Source organism: Miscanthus floridulus, chromosome 5 (genome assembly GCF_019320115.1).
Source record: "Miscanthus floridulus cultivar M001 chromosome 5, ASM1932011v1, whole genome shotgun sequence".
Lineage (NCBI taxonomy): Eukaryota > Viridiplantae > Streptophyta > Magnoliopsida > Poales > Poaceae > Miscanthus > Miscanthus floridulus.
The window spans coordinates 52,556,676-52,575,212 of NC_089584.1; the positions used below are offsets into that span (position 1 = coordinate 52,556,676).

At 41.3% G+C, this 18,537-nt stretch overlaps 1 protein-coding gene across 1 annotated transcript; it reads right to left on the reverse strand.

Moving 5' to 3' along the window:
- Positions 1–3,077: 3,077 nt before the first annotated feature.
- Positions 3,078–18,413, reverse strand: LOC136449973 (protein HASTY 1-like). The gene is given in 25 exon segments (XM_066450214.1): positions 3,078–3,471; positions 4,010–4,193; positions 5,354–5,648; positions 6,244–6,744; positions 8,868–9,100; positions 9,216–9,510; positions 9,605–9,708; positions 10,962–11,060; positions 11,435–11,527; positions 11,529–11,605; positions 11,683–11,809; positions 12,295–12,408; positions 12,882–13,157; positions 13,244–13,306; positions 14,079–14,316; positions 14,407–14,478; positions 14,561–14,637; positions 14,639–14,725; positions 14,848–14,918; positions 15,222–15,291; positions 15,377–15,457; positions 15,566–15,709; positions 17,490–17,539; positions 17,542–17,590; positions 18,061–18,413. Coding segments are annotated over 25 exon segments (3,603 nt in total). The 5' UTR covers positions 18,178–18,413; the 3' UTR covers positions 3,078–3,385.
- Positions 18,414–18,537: the final 124 nt, after the last annotated feature.

Sequence of the window (18,537 nt, forward strand, 5' to 3'; positions counted from 1 at the left end):
ATCCTTGCCTAAGTGTAAGCCCGGTCTCACACTTGTTGCCACCAAGTCGAAAACCTCCACTAAAGCCGACACTCCTGTCTAGGACCCGAGGGACTTCCACAGTGTTGCTACTGCTCCTTAGTATTTAACCTCACTCGGTGTGCCTTTACATGCATGGCTTGCGAGAACTTCACCTCGCTTCATAATCTCAGCGAGACTCGTGTGTATGCTGACGTCTTCACTAAGAGATTGCCTTTTATAATGTTCACAGAGTTCAAATTTAGTCTCACGTTCACGGTGCCCATGATTAGAATGGAGGAGCCGTGTTAGACAGGTTGTTAGTAGGATGTTTGGTTTATCTGATGTATTGGCCTAAACCCATTGCACCTGAGAGCATCTCCACTAGATTGAGAAACTCAATCTTCTTTCTCAGTAACAAGTGATATAGGGGATTTGGTAGAAAAAAACTAGCTCCAGCAAATTTATCTCAATCCCCTTTTGAATCTCTTTTTCTATATTTTTTTCAATCCCTTGAAACCTCCTCTCAGTCCCTCTAAGAAAGGTCAAATTTTTCGCAATCCCCTTTCTTCCATCGTTTACGAGCACCGTTGGATTCTCAGCATCCACGGCCAGCATGCCTCCGCTGGTAGAGGCCGGATGCTGCCGCGCCGAGGCGCCGGCCGCATGGGCCAGGCCCCGCCGCCTGGCTAGGGTGCTGCACGAGGCCACGCTGCCTTGCCATGCTGCTTGTCTCACCAGAGAGAGAGAAGAGTGAAGCACCTGCTGAGCATGGGTGAGTGACGGCGCTCCACGTGACCAGAGCGAGGATAGGAGGGAGAGGGAAAGAGAAGGGAGAAGAAAGGAAACTCCTCTTGATTGACAAGTGGGTCCATTTAATAAAAGGGATTGGATTTAACTCAGAAATGTGCTTTCTCAATCTTTTTTAGCAGATTTTAAAGGAAAGAAAAAAAATGGATATAGTGGAGATGCTCTAAAGACGGGCCGCCTACTTAGGCTCCGACGCCCCCCTATGGTTGCCTTATTTTCATACCTTTTGCAATCAATCCGACTACACACGGCTTACAAAGAGATATTATACGAGTCCTAATTTATTTTTGTGACAAGAGAAACTTCCTGACTAAGTTTATATAAAGGGGCTCTTGCGTTTGTACCCTTATTTTGTATCGAAATTATGATTTTGTCCCCTATTTTTTTGACTTTGTGAATTTACCCCTACTGTGCCATTCATGAAGCACCAGTTTGCCCTTGCTCCGTCATCCACCCCTAACGGTGTTAAATTTTGTACAAAAGGACATAAATGCCCTTACGATTTTGCCCCTGTTTGTTATGCCTAATTGTGAATTTTACCCTGATTTGAAATTAGACTTTTTTATTGTATGCTGACAATTGATTAAATTTGGTCAAACATATTTGGCAAAACTTGCAATTATTTGAACTCAGATTTAATATTGATAAATATTCAAAATTTTGAGACCAAAAGGTTCATAATGATGACAGCTGGAAAAGAGAATGACATGAATCAGCTGTTGCTGTTGCATCCTTCATAAAGAAAGGAGCCAGGCTGGAACACACTCTCTGGAGCCTTTGGCTGTGCTCGTCCGAGTGGAAAGAGAAATCCAGCGCGCCTGGGCTCTCCTTGGATGGCCGAACCACATAGATGAGGCAGGCGCCAGCAGGAAGAGCACTAGCTAACACTAGAGCTCCGCCCAGTCCACCAGGTAGGCGCCGCATTTGATCCCTTCCAGAGGGATAGGAAATCCCCCAAACTCGACTGCTCCAATCCGACGCGCCATCCGCTGATCAGAGCCCCTCAGCCGCCTCCGCCTCCTCCTCCCGTGGCATCAGACATAAGCAAGAACAGCTAATCAATCGATGGGGCCGCCGAACACGAGAGAAGCATAAAACGAATTCCTGGCGATTTCCCACCGCGAGCTGCTCACCATGCTCGCCCACCACGAAAACAAAGAGAACGCGACCGGTGAGGGAGACTGAGGAGGAATGAGTGCGGAGACCGTCATTCCTCACAGCACACAGGAGGATACAGGAAAGGGAAAAAAGCGAGCGAGAGAGACGTCGCTCCCAGCCAGACGTGAGCTCTGTTGGCGGCTACTGGCTACCGCCTCGCCCGGGACTGGAAGCTCGTTCCGCCTTCCTCCTTCCGCAGCAGTTCGTGCACCTCGTCGTCGCAGAGACTGCCGGATCCGCTTCTTCCTCCTTCGTCGGTCGCCGGAGCAGTATGTCGTGACCTCGACGAACCACGCGCACCCGCTGGAACTCGCGCCCGCGACAGAGCTCGCGTCTGCGGCGGCGCTGGCACCCACGGTGGCCCTCGTGCCCGCATCTCCGGCCGGCGAGGAGGCCGCGCGCTCGCACTGCACACGGCCGCCTTGGCCTGCCGCCTTGCAGCCCGACCATGCGACCGCCGCGCCCGCCCACCCTGCAGCCCAACCGCGCGTCAAGGCGCTGCCGCCGAAGACCCGCCGCCCGCTCCCGATGCGCTCTGCCCGCTCCCAGTCCCGCACCCCGAAGTAGCAGTCGCGCGCCGCATGCCCGCTCCACGCCGCCACACGCCTACGCCGCCCGCTCCCTCTCCGATGTGTTTTGGAGGAGTCGAGGAACAGCCTGGAAGGATAAGGGGCAGCGTAGGCATTTGGTCTTTTCTTTTGAGGATTGGAATTTTTTTTAATTCATTTATTCACTGGACATCAGACGGACATCCAAAGTAGAGGTAGACGGAACAGTTCAGTTCAAAATAATAAGGGCAAAAACACAAAGTTGAAAAAACAGGGATAAAATCACAATTGAAGTACTAGACAAGGACAAGAACACCATTTTCCCTTATATAAAAATATAGTTACATCTTTGATACAAAAAATAGATACATTGTCAAGACATTACTGTGGTCATTTAATCAAACTAATATGGTATTTATATGCTGGTGTATTTTTCTATCAACTTGGTTCGAATTATAGAAGTTTTGGAGAACTAAAACGACGTCCATCTTAGATTGAGGGAGTACTAACCTCATCTGTCACAAGAAGCCATGCTGCCAAATGGGCCTGAAAATTAACGCAAGCTGGCCACACGGATAAGATTATACTATTATTAGTAATGTAACTGAGCTACAAGTAATTACACACACCACTTCACCATCTACCAGAACCCACACGCAGACGCAAGGTACATACATTCTAAAAAACAAACCGCCTAAACCAAAGAATCGGTCAGTTGCTCATGAAGGCAGGAAGGGTATAGCCGTATAACTAAGCATGCATTCATCCTCACATAATGATGCTGCAAGAATCCGGCATCCACAAATAGTAACCACATTAGGATCCATTCCTATGTTATACAACCTTTTTTACACTCCCAAAATTTTGGCAGATCATGTCGATGATAGTGTGGCCAACCCAATATGGCCATCTTCTTCGGCACTTGATCCATGGTGAGCAGTAGAGCTCCTATTTCGTGCTGCAAGTCAAAGAAAGCAATGTGTGTTGTCAAAAAAAAAAAGAAAAGAAAGCAATGTGCGTGTTAATGTCAGGATATTGTAAAATTCCAAATCAGCTCTGATTACCAGCATAAGATCCATTTCAAGTAATCGAACTACATGGAACAATAAACAAGCAATTCACAAAATTACCAGAGTGCAAACGAAAGCTCCTAGTCATCATACTACGGCCACCCCATGTTATACGTCCTAGAATGACTACAAAGTAACCTTAAAGCTTTAACAACATTATGCAAAGGTAAAGTACAATGTAAAACATGTATCTCACGTAGTCTCAATGCCCAAACCAACAGCTAGAAGGGAACTGATTTTAGTTTGACACAAAAATAACTTCTTTTATGGTGAGCAACAGATAAAAATCCATAGAGATTACGAAATATAAATCCACTGCATGGAATAATGCAACCGTGTGCATTTAACTTTTTTATTCTCATGTTCCTGATGGTACAATACAGAAATAATGAAACTTAAAGGAAAAAACTGAGGCAGTTTGCTCACTTGTAACATTGGTAATCACAGTAGTTGTCTTCTGAGCAGCAAGGGCTCTTAGTTTGTTCCCTGTAGCCAGCAGAAGTAAGCTTCGCATATGTTGCTTTTGCTCTTTTAGACTAGCAGTCTTACTTAAAGAGTCATCAAATGCTAGTAAATCTTCCTGCTTAATGTGTGGGAGGGAAAGAAGAACCTACAAACAAAGCACTTCCAATTTAGTCCCAGTGCATATAACTGGCCCAGTAAAAAATTATTTCCAGGACTCGCATCCTACTACCAAAAAAGGCAACCAGTGGAGGTTATCCTTGTCAACTACCCATTGACTCATTGGTAACGATATTTCACTTAACGAAGCAAGAAAGTATGTCTAGGCATTTGTTCACTTCACTATACTTGAGTCCCTTCAAATTTCATTCATTATCAGCATGTACAAATTTGTAATTTCATTGTTTCTTAGTAATGAAATTCGGGCATCCCGTTGTGGAAAAAATAAACATGTACAAATCCTTAGCCAAAAACAATATCAGCCTGCCACAGCAAGGCCTACTGAAAGTAGTGAGTAGCTACATTATGGCCTTTTTATATGTAAAAAATTATACTATTAAAATTATTTCTAAAATAACTCAAGGAAACTAGCAATGGTGTCAATCATTATGACGGTGAAATAACAGTATTTCAATGACAGATTATAAAACTATCCAAATTTATCAAAATATTGGTGCAGACAAAATGTGGATCACTCACAAGCCTGAAGTCTTCATTGCAACAAGTATTACAAATAATGTGGCCATGAACCATACACAAACACAAGTCGAACTTGTTCATTTTTGCAAATTGGGATTTGGAGCAATAAACCCCAGCTAGCAGCCTAGAGTCCGACACATCACCACATCACGGACCAAAGTTAAATATTAGTATCTAAGTTCCCAAGAAAGTATTAGGCACTCATTTTGTAACATGGTAACATGTGAATAAAAAGGAATACTCCTATGTTACCACTTAGTCAACGATATGGAAATCTAAAACAGTATGTAATATTCAAAATTTAAATGTTATATGAAAAAAAAGAAACTGTACAGAAAAATAACAAGTCTATAAAAAAGTTAAGATGATACACATTATTCAATGTATGTATCCATGTCCATAGAAAATAATACTGCACTAACATGTGGCGTAGCTATTTCTAATTTTAATCTGCAAGGAATTAATTATAGCGCTCAAAATTGACATGTAACCCATTTTCCTGAATAGCATAAAAAACTTTCAATGCCTAAAAACCATAGCATAACTAATGGCGGATCAGAGCAACCATTATTTTATATCAGCTCAATTATGTATCCTACAAAAAATTACCTGCCTAGGTGCAGGATCTCTATCAGACAGATAGACATATATCTCCCGACAAAGTCCAACAAGTTCAGCACTCATGACTGAATTTGATTCAACAGATAAACCGTGTATTATAGAGGAAAATAAATCCTTTGCAACAAACTGCCTCAACTCAGCCTGGTTTGAAGCAACGGCTAGGTGGATCAATGCACCACAAAAGGGGATAACTTTAGTCACAGCTTCGCTATCTGTCCAAGTGAACACTTCAACTGATATCCTCAATGCAGGAAGAGCTGTGCCAATATGAAGCATAAGAAATCTGCAAAGGAAAAAAAAACAGTCTATTTGTTATTTGATGAGTTCCTCCATCTTTTAATATCTTTTTTGCCCAATGCTTAAGACTTAATGTGATCAAACTTCGAAAAATGCAATCAACGCTATAGCTGAGACCATCAAAATTGGACATACAAAAACAATAGAACTAGATTTGTCCTCAAAAGTCTTGCAATATAATAATATCATACTACCTCTGTCTGTTGTGGTATGTTTCATGTTTTAATCTTGAAGAATGTATTAAAATATTTGATGTTTTAAGATTCCATGGACTAAGGCCACAATTTGCATATTTCTTCCCAGCACCTTATTTTACTAGTTACATCTATGATATGCAGATACAGGTACAGCAAAGGAAGCAAGATAAAATAGTGGGTCAGACTAATAAATTTATATCAGATATTAATTCTTGTGAAAGGAGCTATAAAACGTCAACCAAGTTAGAACAGAAATTCTTGAAATACAAGGTTCTCCTAAGAATGGTCAAAGCTCAGAGAATGTGAAAGGTCAATAACATCCAGTTAAAAGGAATAGAAATGTATTAGCTAAATCATGCAAGGTGCTCGAAATATTTGAATTACCCAGTTAGAGAACTTGAAGCAAAGGACTCCAGATTCTTCAGAACAGAATCCATCCGGTTGGAAGGTCCAAGTTGTTCCAAGGATGGAAGTCCATTATTTAAGCCTGGTGATGATAAGGCCCAAAGCACAGAACATACTTCGCGAGTCAAGTCACGTAGCAACTTTTCTTCCATTACCTCTACCTTCAGTTCTGACCCAGGAAGATTACCAATGCTGTCAGGAACCTTAGCCCGACCCTCATGAAGAAGACTGGACCATGAATAATTAAGAGCTTGCTGACAGTGGACAAATAATGGCTGCAAAAGGTTCACTAGCCACACATCCCATAGATCGGCAGGGCAATATTTAACAAATGGAATAATAACAAGGTGGATAAGTTGGCGCAGATGCCGAAACTCCGTAACTTGCACATTCTCCATAAGAGCAAGGGTGACAGAAGAACCCTCTATGCATCGAAAGAATGCTTCCCCAAGAGTAGCTGCTAATCCTAAAACATTGTACCTGCAGTATGACATTTTTTGCATGTATGAAAAAAGATTAGAACAAAGAGCAGAATTCATCACTTAATATTTATGAGCTGTGATATAGAATTTTTTTTATGGTCGAATGAAGTGCAATTTTTTCAAATCATCTAATCGACCCTAGTCACCATGGCACCAATCAGCCAACTAATCTCAACTCATTGTGACTAATCGCGACTAATCGTAGTGCATAACTGATCAGCAATGGCACTGATAATCATGACTAATCGTGATTAATCAGACGACTTGATAACCTTGTTGAAGTGTCAATCAAGTGTTCATTTATTATTGAATATGCAGGGAGTATAAGAATATCCCAAGTTGACCAAGGGTCCAGACACTTACATGGCATAAGCATAATAAATAAATAGCTTAAAAAGGGTATGTTTGGTTTGAGCAACAAATAACCTCACCAAAACTTGGTCATGACCAAAACCAGAAAGAAGGTTGTTTGGATTATGACACATCATGTACCAATTATTTGATAAAACTGGTACTACAGAATTTGGTTTTACAAAAAAATCTGCTTCCAATGACTTTCAATCAGTTATACTAATATTATTTACACTTTTGTGGACAACACTCCAGGCCCGGATGGGTTCACAGGGTTGCTCTACCCAATTATCAAGGAAGATACCATGTGTTTAACACACCTTGGGGGATCGATGGTCAAAGCCTGTATCTCCCCAAATCAGGCCTACATGGTACTGCTAAAGGAGGCTAACAGTGTGTTTGGTTTGCCGTATGAACTCATCTGGCATCAGGTGAGTCCGGCAGGAACAGAATGGGTCCATCCGGCACTTTTTTGTGGAGCGACTTGATCCCTCACGATAGCTTGCGATTATGTCTGAGTGGAAGCAGTCGATGACAGACGGTGTCGTTCCATACTGCGAACCAAACACCTCGTTGCTAGGTTCGGTTGTAGGATGGGATCATTCCCGACCATCTCACGCCAGCAAACCAAACATGCTGTAAGTTGATCAGCGATTCCGTCTGATAAGCATGGTTCATAGTTTCTTCAAGCTTTTCACCAAAGTGCTTGCTAGGAGGTTGGTGCCAATGCTGGATCAGAATGTGAAACCAAACAAAGTGCATTCATCATGGGTCGACTGTTGCATGATAATTTCGGTTCGGTTCAGCTTGCAGTCAAATTCTTAGAAGGCCACAAGTGCTCTCTTGAAGATTGACATTGCTGAAGCCTTTGACACTGTTGGTGGGCCATTCCTCCTGGACATCCTAACGCATTTAGGGTTCCCAATAAGATGGTGTGATTGGTTAAAAGCCTCTTACTATAAACCGCTAGCAAGAAAGTGCTGCTCAATTGTCTGCCGGGCAGACACATTTGTCACAGCCGTGGTTTGTTAACCAGTTTGGCATTTTTTTTTCAGGCCGGACCCGAACCCAGCCTGCCCCGGTGTATGATCAGATCTACTTCCACTTAACCTGTGCGTTGTTGAAATACATGCTAAGGCATGTTCTTGAAAAAAATATTACTTCAGTTTTGGCTTAACCAAAGATAGTATGGTGTGAGCATAGACCTTCCGTTGTGATACTCAACCAAAACTGTGCAGTAGTAGATACATGGGAGTGAACTCGAAAAAGAATTCAACAATTTTGATGAAGGTTTTTGCCCAGAAAACTAGTAGCCACAAAAGGCTAGATCATTACCAACCATGCATGCTCACTAGCAGTGCCCACAGTTTTGGATCAGATCGTTTGAAAAGTAGGTGAAACTGCCACTGCTTATTTTTTCTTCACCATGCACTATATTCCTTCAGAAATTTCATCTAGATGGTTTGGTGAAAACCGTATTGTTCAGCCTTATTAACATGGCAATGTATTGCATAGTTGGGGCACTAACAATATTTCGCAGTACTACTGAGGCTACCAACCAGTAACAATAAAATCCCACTCTCTAATATTGCTAGACAAACAATAGGACGAAAGTTTTTGTTTCAAAAAAATAGGACGAAAGTTTGCATCTGTTGAATCCATTTTCAGCATTAATATTTTCCGGTGCCAATAGCAGATTGAAAATTATATGACGATAAAAGCATCTAGTAAGTAGCTTAAAGTTCTTAGTTCATAAATCATAATACTTACCCGCTATCTCGGATCCCACGCAACCAGTTTTTTATATTGTTTTCTTTAGATTCTCCATCTCTCTGAACATCCAGCAATCCATCAGCAGGAGCAACCTGGCCTTTGGTAAGTTTCCCTGTCTCTCCTAGAAGGCTAGCCTGCTCCGCAACAGTCATGCTTTTTGCTGCTTTGATTTCCCCTGTCTGAGACTGGGCAAATGGCTCAGACCAAAGAGCATGTATGCATCGCAGCAGCTGAAAATGAGATTAAAAAGGAAGTTAAAATGCTAGTTATTTATCAGCTTAGCCACTGCACAACTACAGAGAGATTATAGTTAATATCTCAATTGACAATCAAAGACAAACATACCCTTAAGAGAGGGGGCACAATCCATGCTAGATGTGAAGACATTGGATGCAGATAGCCAGGTACTGTTGTGGTGGGTGCTTGTGGAGTTGCTGAAGACTTTTTGGTTCCACTTCTCTTGAGTGCCTTTTCAAAGAATGTAACCGTGTGATAAATTGACCACATGAATTGGCTATCGGCAAACATGTTTGTCAAACCAGAAGGGTCAGACAAGTATGCAGTTTGCCATTCCACTTGAGTCCACATTTTATTAAGAGGTTCAAGTAACCAGGCAAGAACTTCTTGTTGCTGTTGAATCCTATGGAAACAAAAAAATACAAATTGTGACAAGCAACACTAAAACTACTTTTAGGCTGCAGGCATAAATACACAGAGGTTTAGCAGCCAAATACCCAGCAGAGGACGCCATCACAAGAAACGCTTCACATAAATGATTATGTTCACCACGTAGTAAGCGGCCCTCTCCTTGAAGGTAAGCCATGGTATCAGCAATGTTCTGTGTCATTGGAAAAGCATTTGAAACAATCAAAAGAGGGCATAAACAATGGTGAAAGCAACATAAAAGCATGGATGAATGGAAGCCCTAGAAAAACAGTTGCGTTCTGATTTAATCAGATCCTCTTCTACTCAAGAATGCAAGTCTGCCACCAACCAGTGACCAGGTTTATGACATGCATGTCCCAAAGATTTCAATGTAACATGACATGTACCAATCATTAGTTTACATATATCATAGAACTGTAACGGTCATTTGTAGTTCAAAAGGGCTGGGTAATTGGATAAGACTAAAAGATTTCAGTGTGACATGACCTGCATGTATTTACAATCCTTACAAGGCCACAAAGCAAATACAAGGGTAGCAAACTCTGGCAAGGTTCCCCAGAGGATACCAAATAACAAGACCCAGCCTAATAGAATATCGAAAAAATTCATCACTTTTAAATTCAAAAGATGAAGGGCGGGCCTGGTGCAAGCGGTAGAGTCTTACCGCCTGTGACCGGAAGGTCCCGGGTTCGAGTCGCGGTCTCCTCGCATTGCACAGGCTGAGGGTAAGGCTTGCCACTGACGCCCTTCCCCAGACCCCGCACAGAGCGGGAGCTCTCTGCACTGGGTACGCCCTTTTTTTTTAAATTCAAAAGATGAACTGTGGTTTCAGATGAGATGGGCCCAGTACTGATCATTCTAGGCAGCCTTTCCTAGTTTGGGTCCCTATTTTTTATTCTTTTTGGGACAAAGCTAGAATCTGAACTCTGTTTAAATACATCCTTCATGTCAGAAATCATAAAAATTTAAACCTGAGAATGTACATAAAAATCTGAACAATTAAGAAGTCTTTATTTAGGCTTGGTTTGGTTTTGCAATGGCTTTTCAGAGCCATGACATCAAACCTTAATAGAATAAAGGTTTCTCTAGCAGCAAATATATATTCCATTATGCAGCTCAGCACAGAGATGCTACTGATATAAACTTCATAGTGAAGCAAAAACTCAGCTCAATAATAATATCAAATGGAGCCTAAAGCCATCAATGAAAGCACCGTAGAGACCATTAAGTCTCCATCTTCCCTCTTGTAAATAGAAGGATAAACAGAGAAATGAATTTAATAGACACAACTGCAGTTAGAAACTTGAATATAGTACTGTAAGTGGTCTCTGCCATGATAATAAAAGGATGTGTCATTAAGCAACTCCATGTAGAATATAAAACAACAAGTGGTAAAGTGGCAATCAACTATGAGCTGAGCCTGACCTTCATGTGAGGCAGAAGAGCTTTATCAGCAGCTCTCGATATACGAATGAATGATGAGCAGATCTGCAACCTTGCTAGGCGAGAATTGTTTGATGGATCCTGCAGATACAGCCATACATTAAATGGCAGAAATGAGAACTGTAAACACTGTATGACTCTCTCTTCTTCTATTAATACAATGATACGCAAGCTCTCCTGCGTGTTCGAGAAAAAAAAAAGAACTGTAAACACAAAACTAGAAAAATGGCATGATAACCAAATAATTCAAATTAACTAAATAGAATAAAAATAAACAGCATGAAATGATTGCACGTGGTAACATTTGTCCAGCTCAAAGTAGCATCAGTTTTTCATTTCTAGAACATCACTCATAGAATTGAATTATATGATGGCTATCAATCTCCAGCCTCAATGGTTCACACTCCGCAGCATCATAGTACTATGGTATTTACTTAAGTAAAATGTAAATGTACCTGAAATGTGATTGGGAGAGACGTCAACAGTTCAAAAAGCTTATTAACAACACTGGCAACTGCATCTGGATAATATTTCAAGAAAGGGCCCAACAGCATCCAAATAATGACCATGAATAACTGCAAGGTTAGGTTCTGTCCACTTTAACGAAAGAAGCTGTTGAAGTAAACCTGGTTGACAAGCAGAAGGAAATTTAGCACCGACCAAACTGTAAGGCCAAAATAAAGTAAGTTAGGTTCGGTGATACCTTCAAAAATCTTGTGCAGTTGGGATTTCGTCTCCAAATCAGTTTTTCCACAATCAAATGAGCCATCAAAAATAGAACTGACAACTGCTTCAAGCCCCAGTTGAGCCCCTTCCATTGCGTCAAGATCCTGGAACCAAATTTCATTTTGCAGAGGTAGATAAACATCTGAATTAGAAGGTAACCCTTCATTGACCAAATGAAAATGGAAAGAGAAACCATTAATTTAGGTTTATGCGGTAAGAACTCTGTTTCAAAAAGAGATCATAGGCAGCATCTAGGCAATAGGCAAGCAGCACTGCCTTTCCTAGCACCTAGGCATTTTCCCATCAAGAGTGGCTTAGGGCTTGATCTCTGTATGAATTTCGGACACATTGGAGATGATGGAAGGTGACTTATGGTCATAGAACTCATGATGGGTGCATGATAATGCCAAATTGTTTCTTTTAATGTGCCAAAATTCTGTATTTAACATTGTGCTGTAACTCTACTGATTGAAAAGTACAATTGCCAAGAAATTCTTATGCAATGCCTAGGCGCTAAGCAGAGCTTGACCACCTGCCTAGTGCCTAGAACTTTTTGAAACATTGGGTAAACATATGCAGTTAATCCAACCTGGGGGGATTTAGTTGCTTGATTAGCATCTCCAAAGACAACATTTATTCTCTGAACAATACTTGCTGCAGCAATCACAGATCTTTGAGAAGCAATGACTTTAATGAGATCCAACTGCAAGAAGATGCATAAGACACAGTTAACTGAGTTGTGGAGTGTGGACAATAAGAGGCCAGACAATATCCATCATTGGTCCAAAAAAAGGTACTGTAAATAGCCTTCTATAACTTATGCATACATATATATAGCTGGGATCCTCCCAAGTATTTACAATACAAAAAGTTCCACTTGTATGGCAAACAACACAATCAAATTGGATACTTGAAGAAAGGAGAAGCATGTTGTATCTATCAAGGTAAAGAATCACTAATTGAAGGACATAGAAATGTACTATGAATAACTAGCCATCCTCCTAATTTTGAGTAGATTCACATCATGTAACAAAACTTCAAGAATCAAGACCAATGAAGACAAGAGATGACAAGAAATTATATTGATGGACAAGGGAAACCACAAATGATCTTTTAAGATTAACAAGGACAAAAGGCAAATCCTATTTTTAGAAGTCAGGAGAAAAGAAAACATACCAATTTGGTGCGGTAGTTGCAGAAGTCACTTTTCCCCTCAAGCTCTTCGCTCCATAGTTCTAACAACCCAGAAGTTGCACTTCCACTGTTCTTGAGCATTCTCTTGAAAGAAACATCCAAAATTGTACTGTATATTTCGTCAGTGACAAATACTGATACCCCTTTCTTCTCCTTTTCTGTTGATAAGTCACCAGTAGATGCAGAATTACCAGCAGCAGAATTATCACCAGAAACACGTGCAACAGACTTAGCTTTCGATGGTTCTCTCAATACCACCTAGACAAAGTTTGTGTCAACTTCTCTAAAGTTACAAAATAATATGACATGCATTTCAGCTATGCAAAGAGAGATAAGGAGTATACCAGCCAAAATAATAACGATTGGAAATGAAGCACGATTTTGTAATGTTGGTAATACTCCAGCATCTGCAAGGAAACGAAATTTGTTTGAAGAATAGCAAAAAGTAAGAGACCGAGTGGTAACGCGTGGAAATCATGTCAGTGAAATTTTAAGATTTGATTGAATTTCATTAAGCATATTCAAAATAGCCATGTGGTGATGTTATGTTACACAGGTAAACAGGCATTGCCCACATGTAATACATATAGGACATCATCGCGTTAGTAACCATTACCCTTACCCGCCAGCCAGGAACCAAATATTCTAGGATAGCCAGACTTTCAGATGTGCCAATATAACTTATAAACAGCCAAAAAGTTTCATTTGATTTTGAATTTAAAGAGTTAATCACAAGAAAGTTACACAACCATGATCAAGGCAGCAGGTCCTAGTGGCAAGATGTTAACATGCATGTGTCACAGAGTGGGTTGAATCCCACATTAGCTACACTTATTTTGCTTTTCCATTTAAATTTATGAAAAAAATAGGTATGGCAGTTGTCGAATTCAATCCTAACACCACATAGAAAAACTTAGGATCTTGCAAGTTGCAAGTACAGCAGTACCACTTTCTTGTCAAACTCAGTTTTTTAGGCATCTTTATTCTCAAGTTTTAAGTGAGAAATTCATATTTCAACAACTAAATAGACAGCCTTTCCCAAAATTTCAACAACCCCAGATATATTTCTTTTGATACCCTAGATGCCAAATAGCAAGGGATCAAGAGAAGATGCTGCACGGCAGTAAAAATAACCTTTACTCTTTAAAAAGTACGAGAAGTGTATTTGGAAATGCTCACTTGTTGTAAGAACTGGAAAGTCCTGGCTCCATCGGCTAGTATGCATTGCATGTTTGAAGATCCTAGAGCAACCATTGTCTCACAAACACACGATGCAAACTCATATTCGCTCTCATCAATAGAGCTGGGATGCATGCCAGATCTGGTCAAAAATTGTTGTGAAATGTTCATCAACACCTGGAAAATGTTGCACATTGCAGCATCATACTCAGCAACTGCCACATCCACAGGTCTTTTTCTGAGACAGGTGGCACCACAAAAGCAAGAACATATCAGGAAGGAAAAACCAGTGAAATTAACTTTTGGTGTACATAAAGTCTCTCCATACCTCTGGCATATCACTTTAAAAAACTCGCAAGCATGGAGGCGAAAATCGCTGTAAGAAAGCAAGGACCCAAATCTGCAAAATGAACAGAATAACTATGAGGCAAGTGAGAATCCCATTAAAAAACTAGGGATGTCAAATGCTCCAGTAAACATACCCATGAATTAAACCATATTTGGCTAGATCTGTCACAGGAGCCCATTCAGCATATGCATTGACAGCATTCAGAACTGCCAGTCACTGTCCCTGCATGTTGTTTCGCCAAATCCATTTGCTGCTTTGCATGCTCACTTAAAGCAGCAACAAAATGTTTCTCAAGTAGCTACAAAACAATACATTACATGATACTTGTGGTCAGTATGCTTCAGAGTATCATGAACCAAGGCAACCCAACAGAACCATTGGCACCTATTGGACAAGGTGAAGGTGTAAAGGCAAACTTACAGAATACAATAAAGGTAGAATTTGTGACAGTGACTCAGTAAGGCCGCGTAACAGAGATCTCCGCCTATCACCTATCGTGACAAAAAAAAAGAAGTTTACAGAAGAGAACACATAACCTAACACAAGAGGAAAAGGTTTTCCATTCTTCTAATTTGATGTTAACAGAAGAGAACACATAACATAACCTAATAACAGAAGAGAAAAGGTTTTTCGTTCTTCTAATTTGATGTTAACAGAAGAGAACACATAACATAACCTAATAACAGAAGAGAAAAGGTTTTCCATTCTTCTAATTTGATGGTTTAAACTTGGAATCAGAGAATGAATCTAGTTTCAAGTCCTGAACACAGATAATAAATTAAAAAGTAACTTACCCTCCAAATCTTCATTATGAACAGTGATATCCTCTGGAAGCCACCTTAGAATCATGGCAACTAACTCAGCCTAACACAAGAAGGTTCCAAAATGCAATTCAACCTATCAGATGGTAGAACAGATCTAAACCTGAAAGGCTGATGGGAAACATTACCTCAATAGGGCCACTGTTAGAGACAGAAACAATAGATGGGAGTAAAGTATTCCACAAATCAACTCCCTCCCTTCGAACTACCTACAAAGAGGAGATACTTGCTAAGGTAGAGTACTTGAAGTTGTAACTGCCTACAGCTAACGAATTTCACAAAGTAAAAATGAAAAGAACAAAGGTATAGTGGTAAACCTCTGCTACTAAAGCAGCTGTTTGACTCTTCAAGGCCCACACCTCATGAGGACCAACAACATCCGATATCAAATTAATTGTCAAATTAGCAAATTCATTCCGCTCTGCAGCACTGAGCTCCTCCCACCTCAATCTTACCAGGTGCTGCAAAAATAAGTAAGAAATCATCAATTGATCCAGGAGAGAGAGTAATGGATACCACTAAGATATAGTTCTGCTTCTATAAAAAGCTGTACAGCACAATCATGATTATAAATTCTAGTATAGCTAATGGATAAGTTCCACCATGGCGATTAGCCGATTAGGCCCAAGATGTTGCCTGGCGGAGAATATTGACCAGCTAAAACAGCTGCGCATCCAGGAGCTAAGCATAGCAGAGATGTGCATGTCGCGATAGATTTGTGGTCATAATAAGGATCAAGTTTGAATCAACAATATAGGTAATCACCTGATAGGGTAGGGGTGGCAACAATTAAGGTAAAGCTTGTACAACATCAGTTGAGATGGTTCGGACATATCCTACGGAGGCCTACAGAGGCACCAGAGGATAGAGAAATCCTAAGGTGTGACTAGTGTGAAAAGAGGCAGGGGTTGATCAAACCTGACACAGGACATAAGAGGAGGGAGTAGAGACTTAGAGAAGGGTAGGAAACTACCCAAAGAACAAGCATTGGTTAGGCACACATGGAAAACAACAATCCAAATACCAATAACATCGGCTAGATGGTCAGTCCCCATTTACTATTTCCATTACTATTACTGATACCTCTTATTTTTCTTTTTTACTCTATTCAATTATTTATTTTCTTTCTTTTTCCTCATGTTGAGTTTCATCTCTATCCTACCCCAACTTATCTGGGAATAAGAGGCTTTGTTGTTGTTACTGTCGCTTTTGGTTTGCTCAGATGGACCTCTGTTATTTTTCTATCACGCTCCGGCACTGATCTGATCATTCTAAAATACCTCTGATAATTTTTGTTGGCTCCACATTTATTCATCAGCTTGTTAAATTAATGCTAGGTGGATGCAGTGAATGAGGCAAGAAAATAAACCGGTGCCTATTTTCTGTTGTAAAAAATCCAGTTAATAAGAATTACGCTGAATCCAGGGAATCGACTCCATCTGTGCACCAGTTGTAATCCAAGCGGTAAGATAAGAGGTGAGCCTGTGGTGATTTACAACAAGTACAGTAAAAGAATACAAGTACACTGCATTTACTATGGATATTTTGTCTTGGCCATTTATATGCTTTTATCTCTTGTGCTTGTGCTGGACACAGGCAAACAATAATGACCTACAAGAGTACAATACAATGGTAACTACAGATAAAGAAAATATGTTTTCTCTGAAAAACTACAATGTTCAATGAAAAATGACAACAAAGATCATAGTAATCAATGTAATGAACACCATGATCGTGGTGATCAACATGACCATAATCATCACAGAATGGCTTTACCGCTATGATTCAACCATAGGAAAGGCAATTGCTAGCAAGGTAAGTAAAAAGTTGTAATTGCCAAATAACTTATAAAGCAGCCAGACCAAATCAAAGAACAGTGCCATGCTCAATTTGATCTAACACCAACTATACTAATCACTTGCAAAGAAATATATGGTTCAGTGTTTAGACAAGTTCAATAGGGATAGAAAATGAAATGCTATTGCCTCCATTAAGGAAAAAGTGCATGTTAAGATGTCCACATTTACTAAAAGCAAGTAAGCAACAGGTTTCCACATATTTGTTATTGCTCATGTAGCTTTGTGAAATTTGAGTGTTGACCTCAAAGTGCACCTGAAGTCCTAAACAAATACCGCAAGAACAACTGGGGAGTGTACAGATTTTATGCTACTTATTGCTAAAGCAATCCATACAATCCCAATCAAAAGAATCACAAAGACAGAGACAGGATTCAAGTTTTACCTGCAACATCTTGAACCCGTGCAAGCGGATCTCTGACGTCTGGTCCTTCGAACCAAGAGAAACGATGTGCTTGCCAAGGCTCGGACGTCTCCACTCTTAACCTGTAGTTAGTGAGCCTTGTTAGCACACTGTCTGCATTGCATTTAGGAGAAACGGGGCATCACAGGATTTCTAGAATAGCAGCAGGAATGTGCAGTCAGAGTAAGGAATAGAAACTTCAGTAGTTGGAGCGGTGTTAGCCATTAGACGCTAGCTCAAGCGATGAACAGAACAGTGGTAGCAATCACACAAACTTAAGAACTCTATGGACCGATGATAGACACAAAAATAACTAAGTAAAACCAAATGCCCAGTAGTGTAACAACCACTTCAACATTTGCTATCGACCCGCAAAGCCCGTGAAACAGCAGTTCATGGATTAGGCAAAAATCCAGCCACAACAAGTGCCATGTACCAAGCAAGCGCTCCGCACCACGCTGCAACACCGGTGGCGAGAGCAAAACAAAAGCAGAGTCGGGAGAGCGAAGCCCAAAGGGAAAGAGAGGGTGACGGCCCCCGGAGTAGCACGGACCGATTCGAGGTACGCGAAGGCGGCGGCGCGGGCGTCGGGGGAGGAGCGCCAGTCCATCACGGCGGAGATCGCGGCCGCCGCCGAAGCAGCGGCCGCAGCGGCGGGTTCGGCCGCCATCTTCGGGCAGTACTGTTCCCGACGGTTGTCAAAGACTATGAGGACGATGGTGTTGCTAGGGCTCGGGGTGGGGCAATGGCTTGCTGTGGCAGAGCCGGCGGAGCGGCTAGGGTTTGAGCGGCGTCGCCGGGGGCGGAGATGGGCTCCTCCGCTGGATTGCGTGGGTTTAAGGCGGAGGGGAGTCAGGACTCAGGAGTGGGTGGGTGGGTGAAGAACGTGAGACGGGAAGGGGGGACTTGAGTCGAGGATCGAGGGGAGTAGGGGGCACGGCAAGAAAGGGAAGCGCTGCCGAAAAAGAGGTGGTCGGTCGCCGCGGAGTATTTCCGTGTCTTTCTTTACCAAAAGAAACACGCCCGTGCG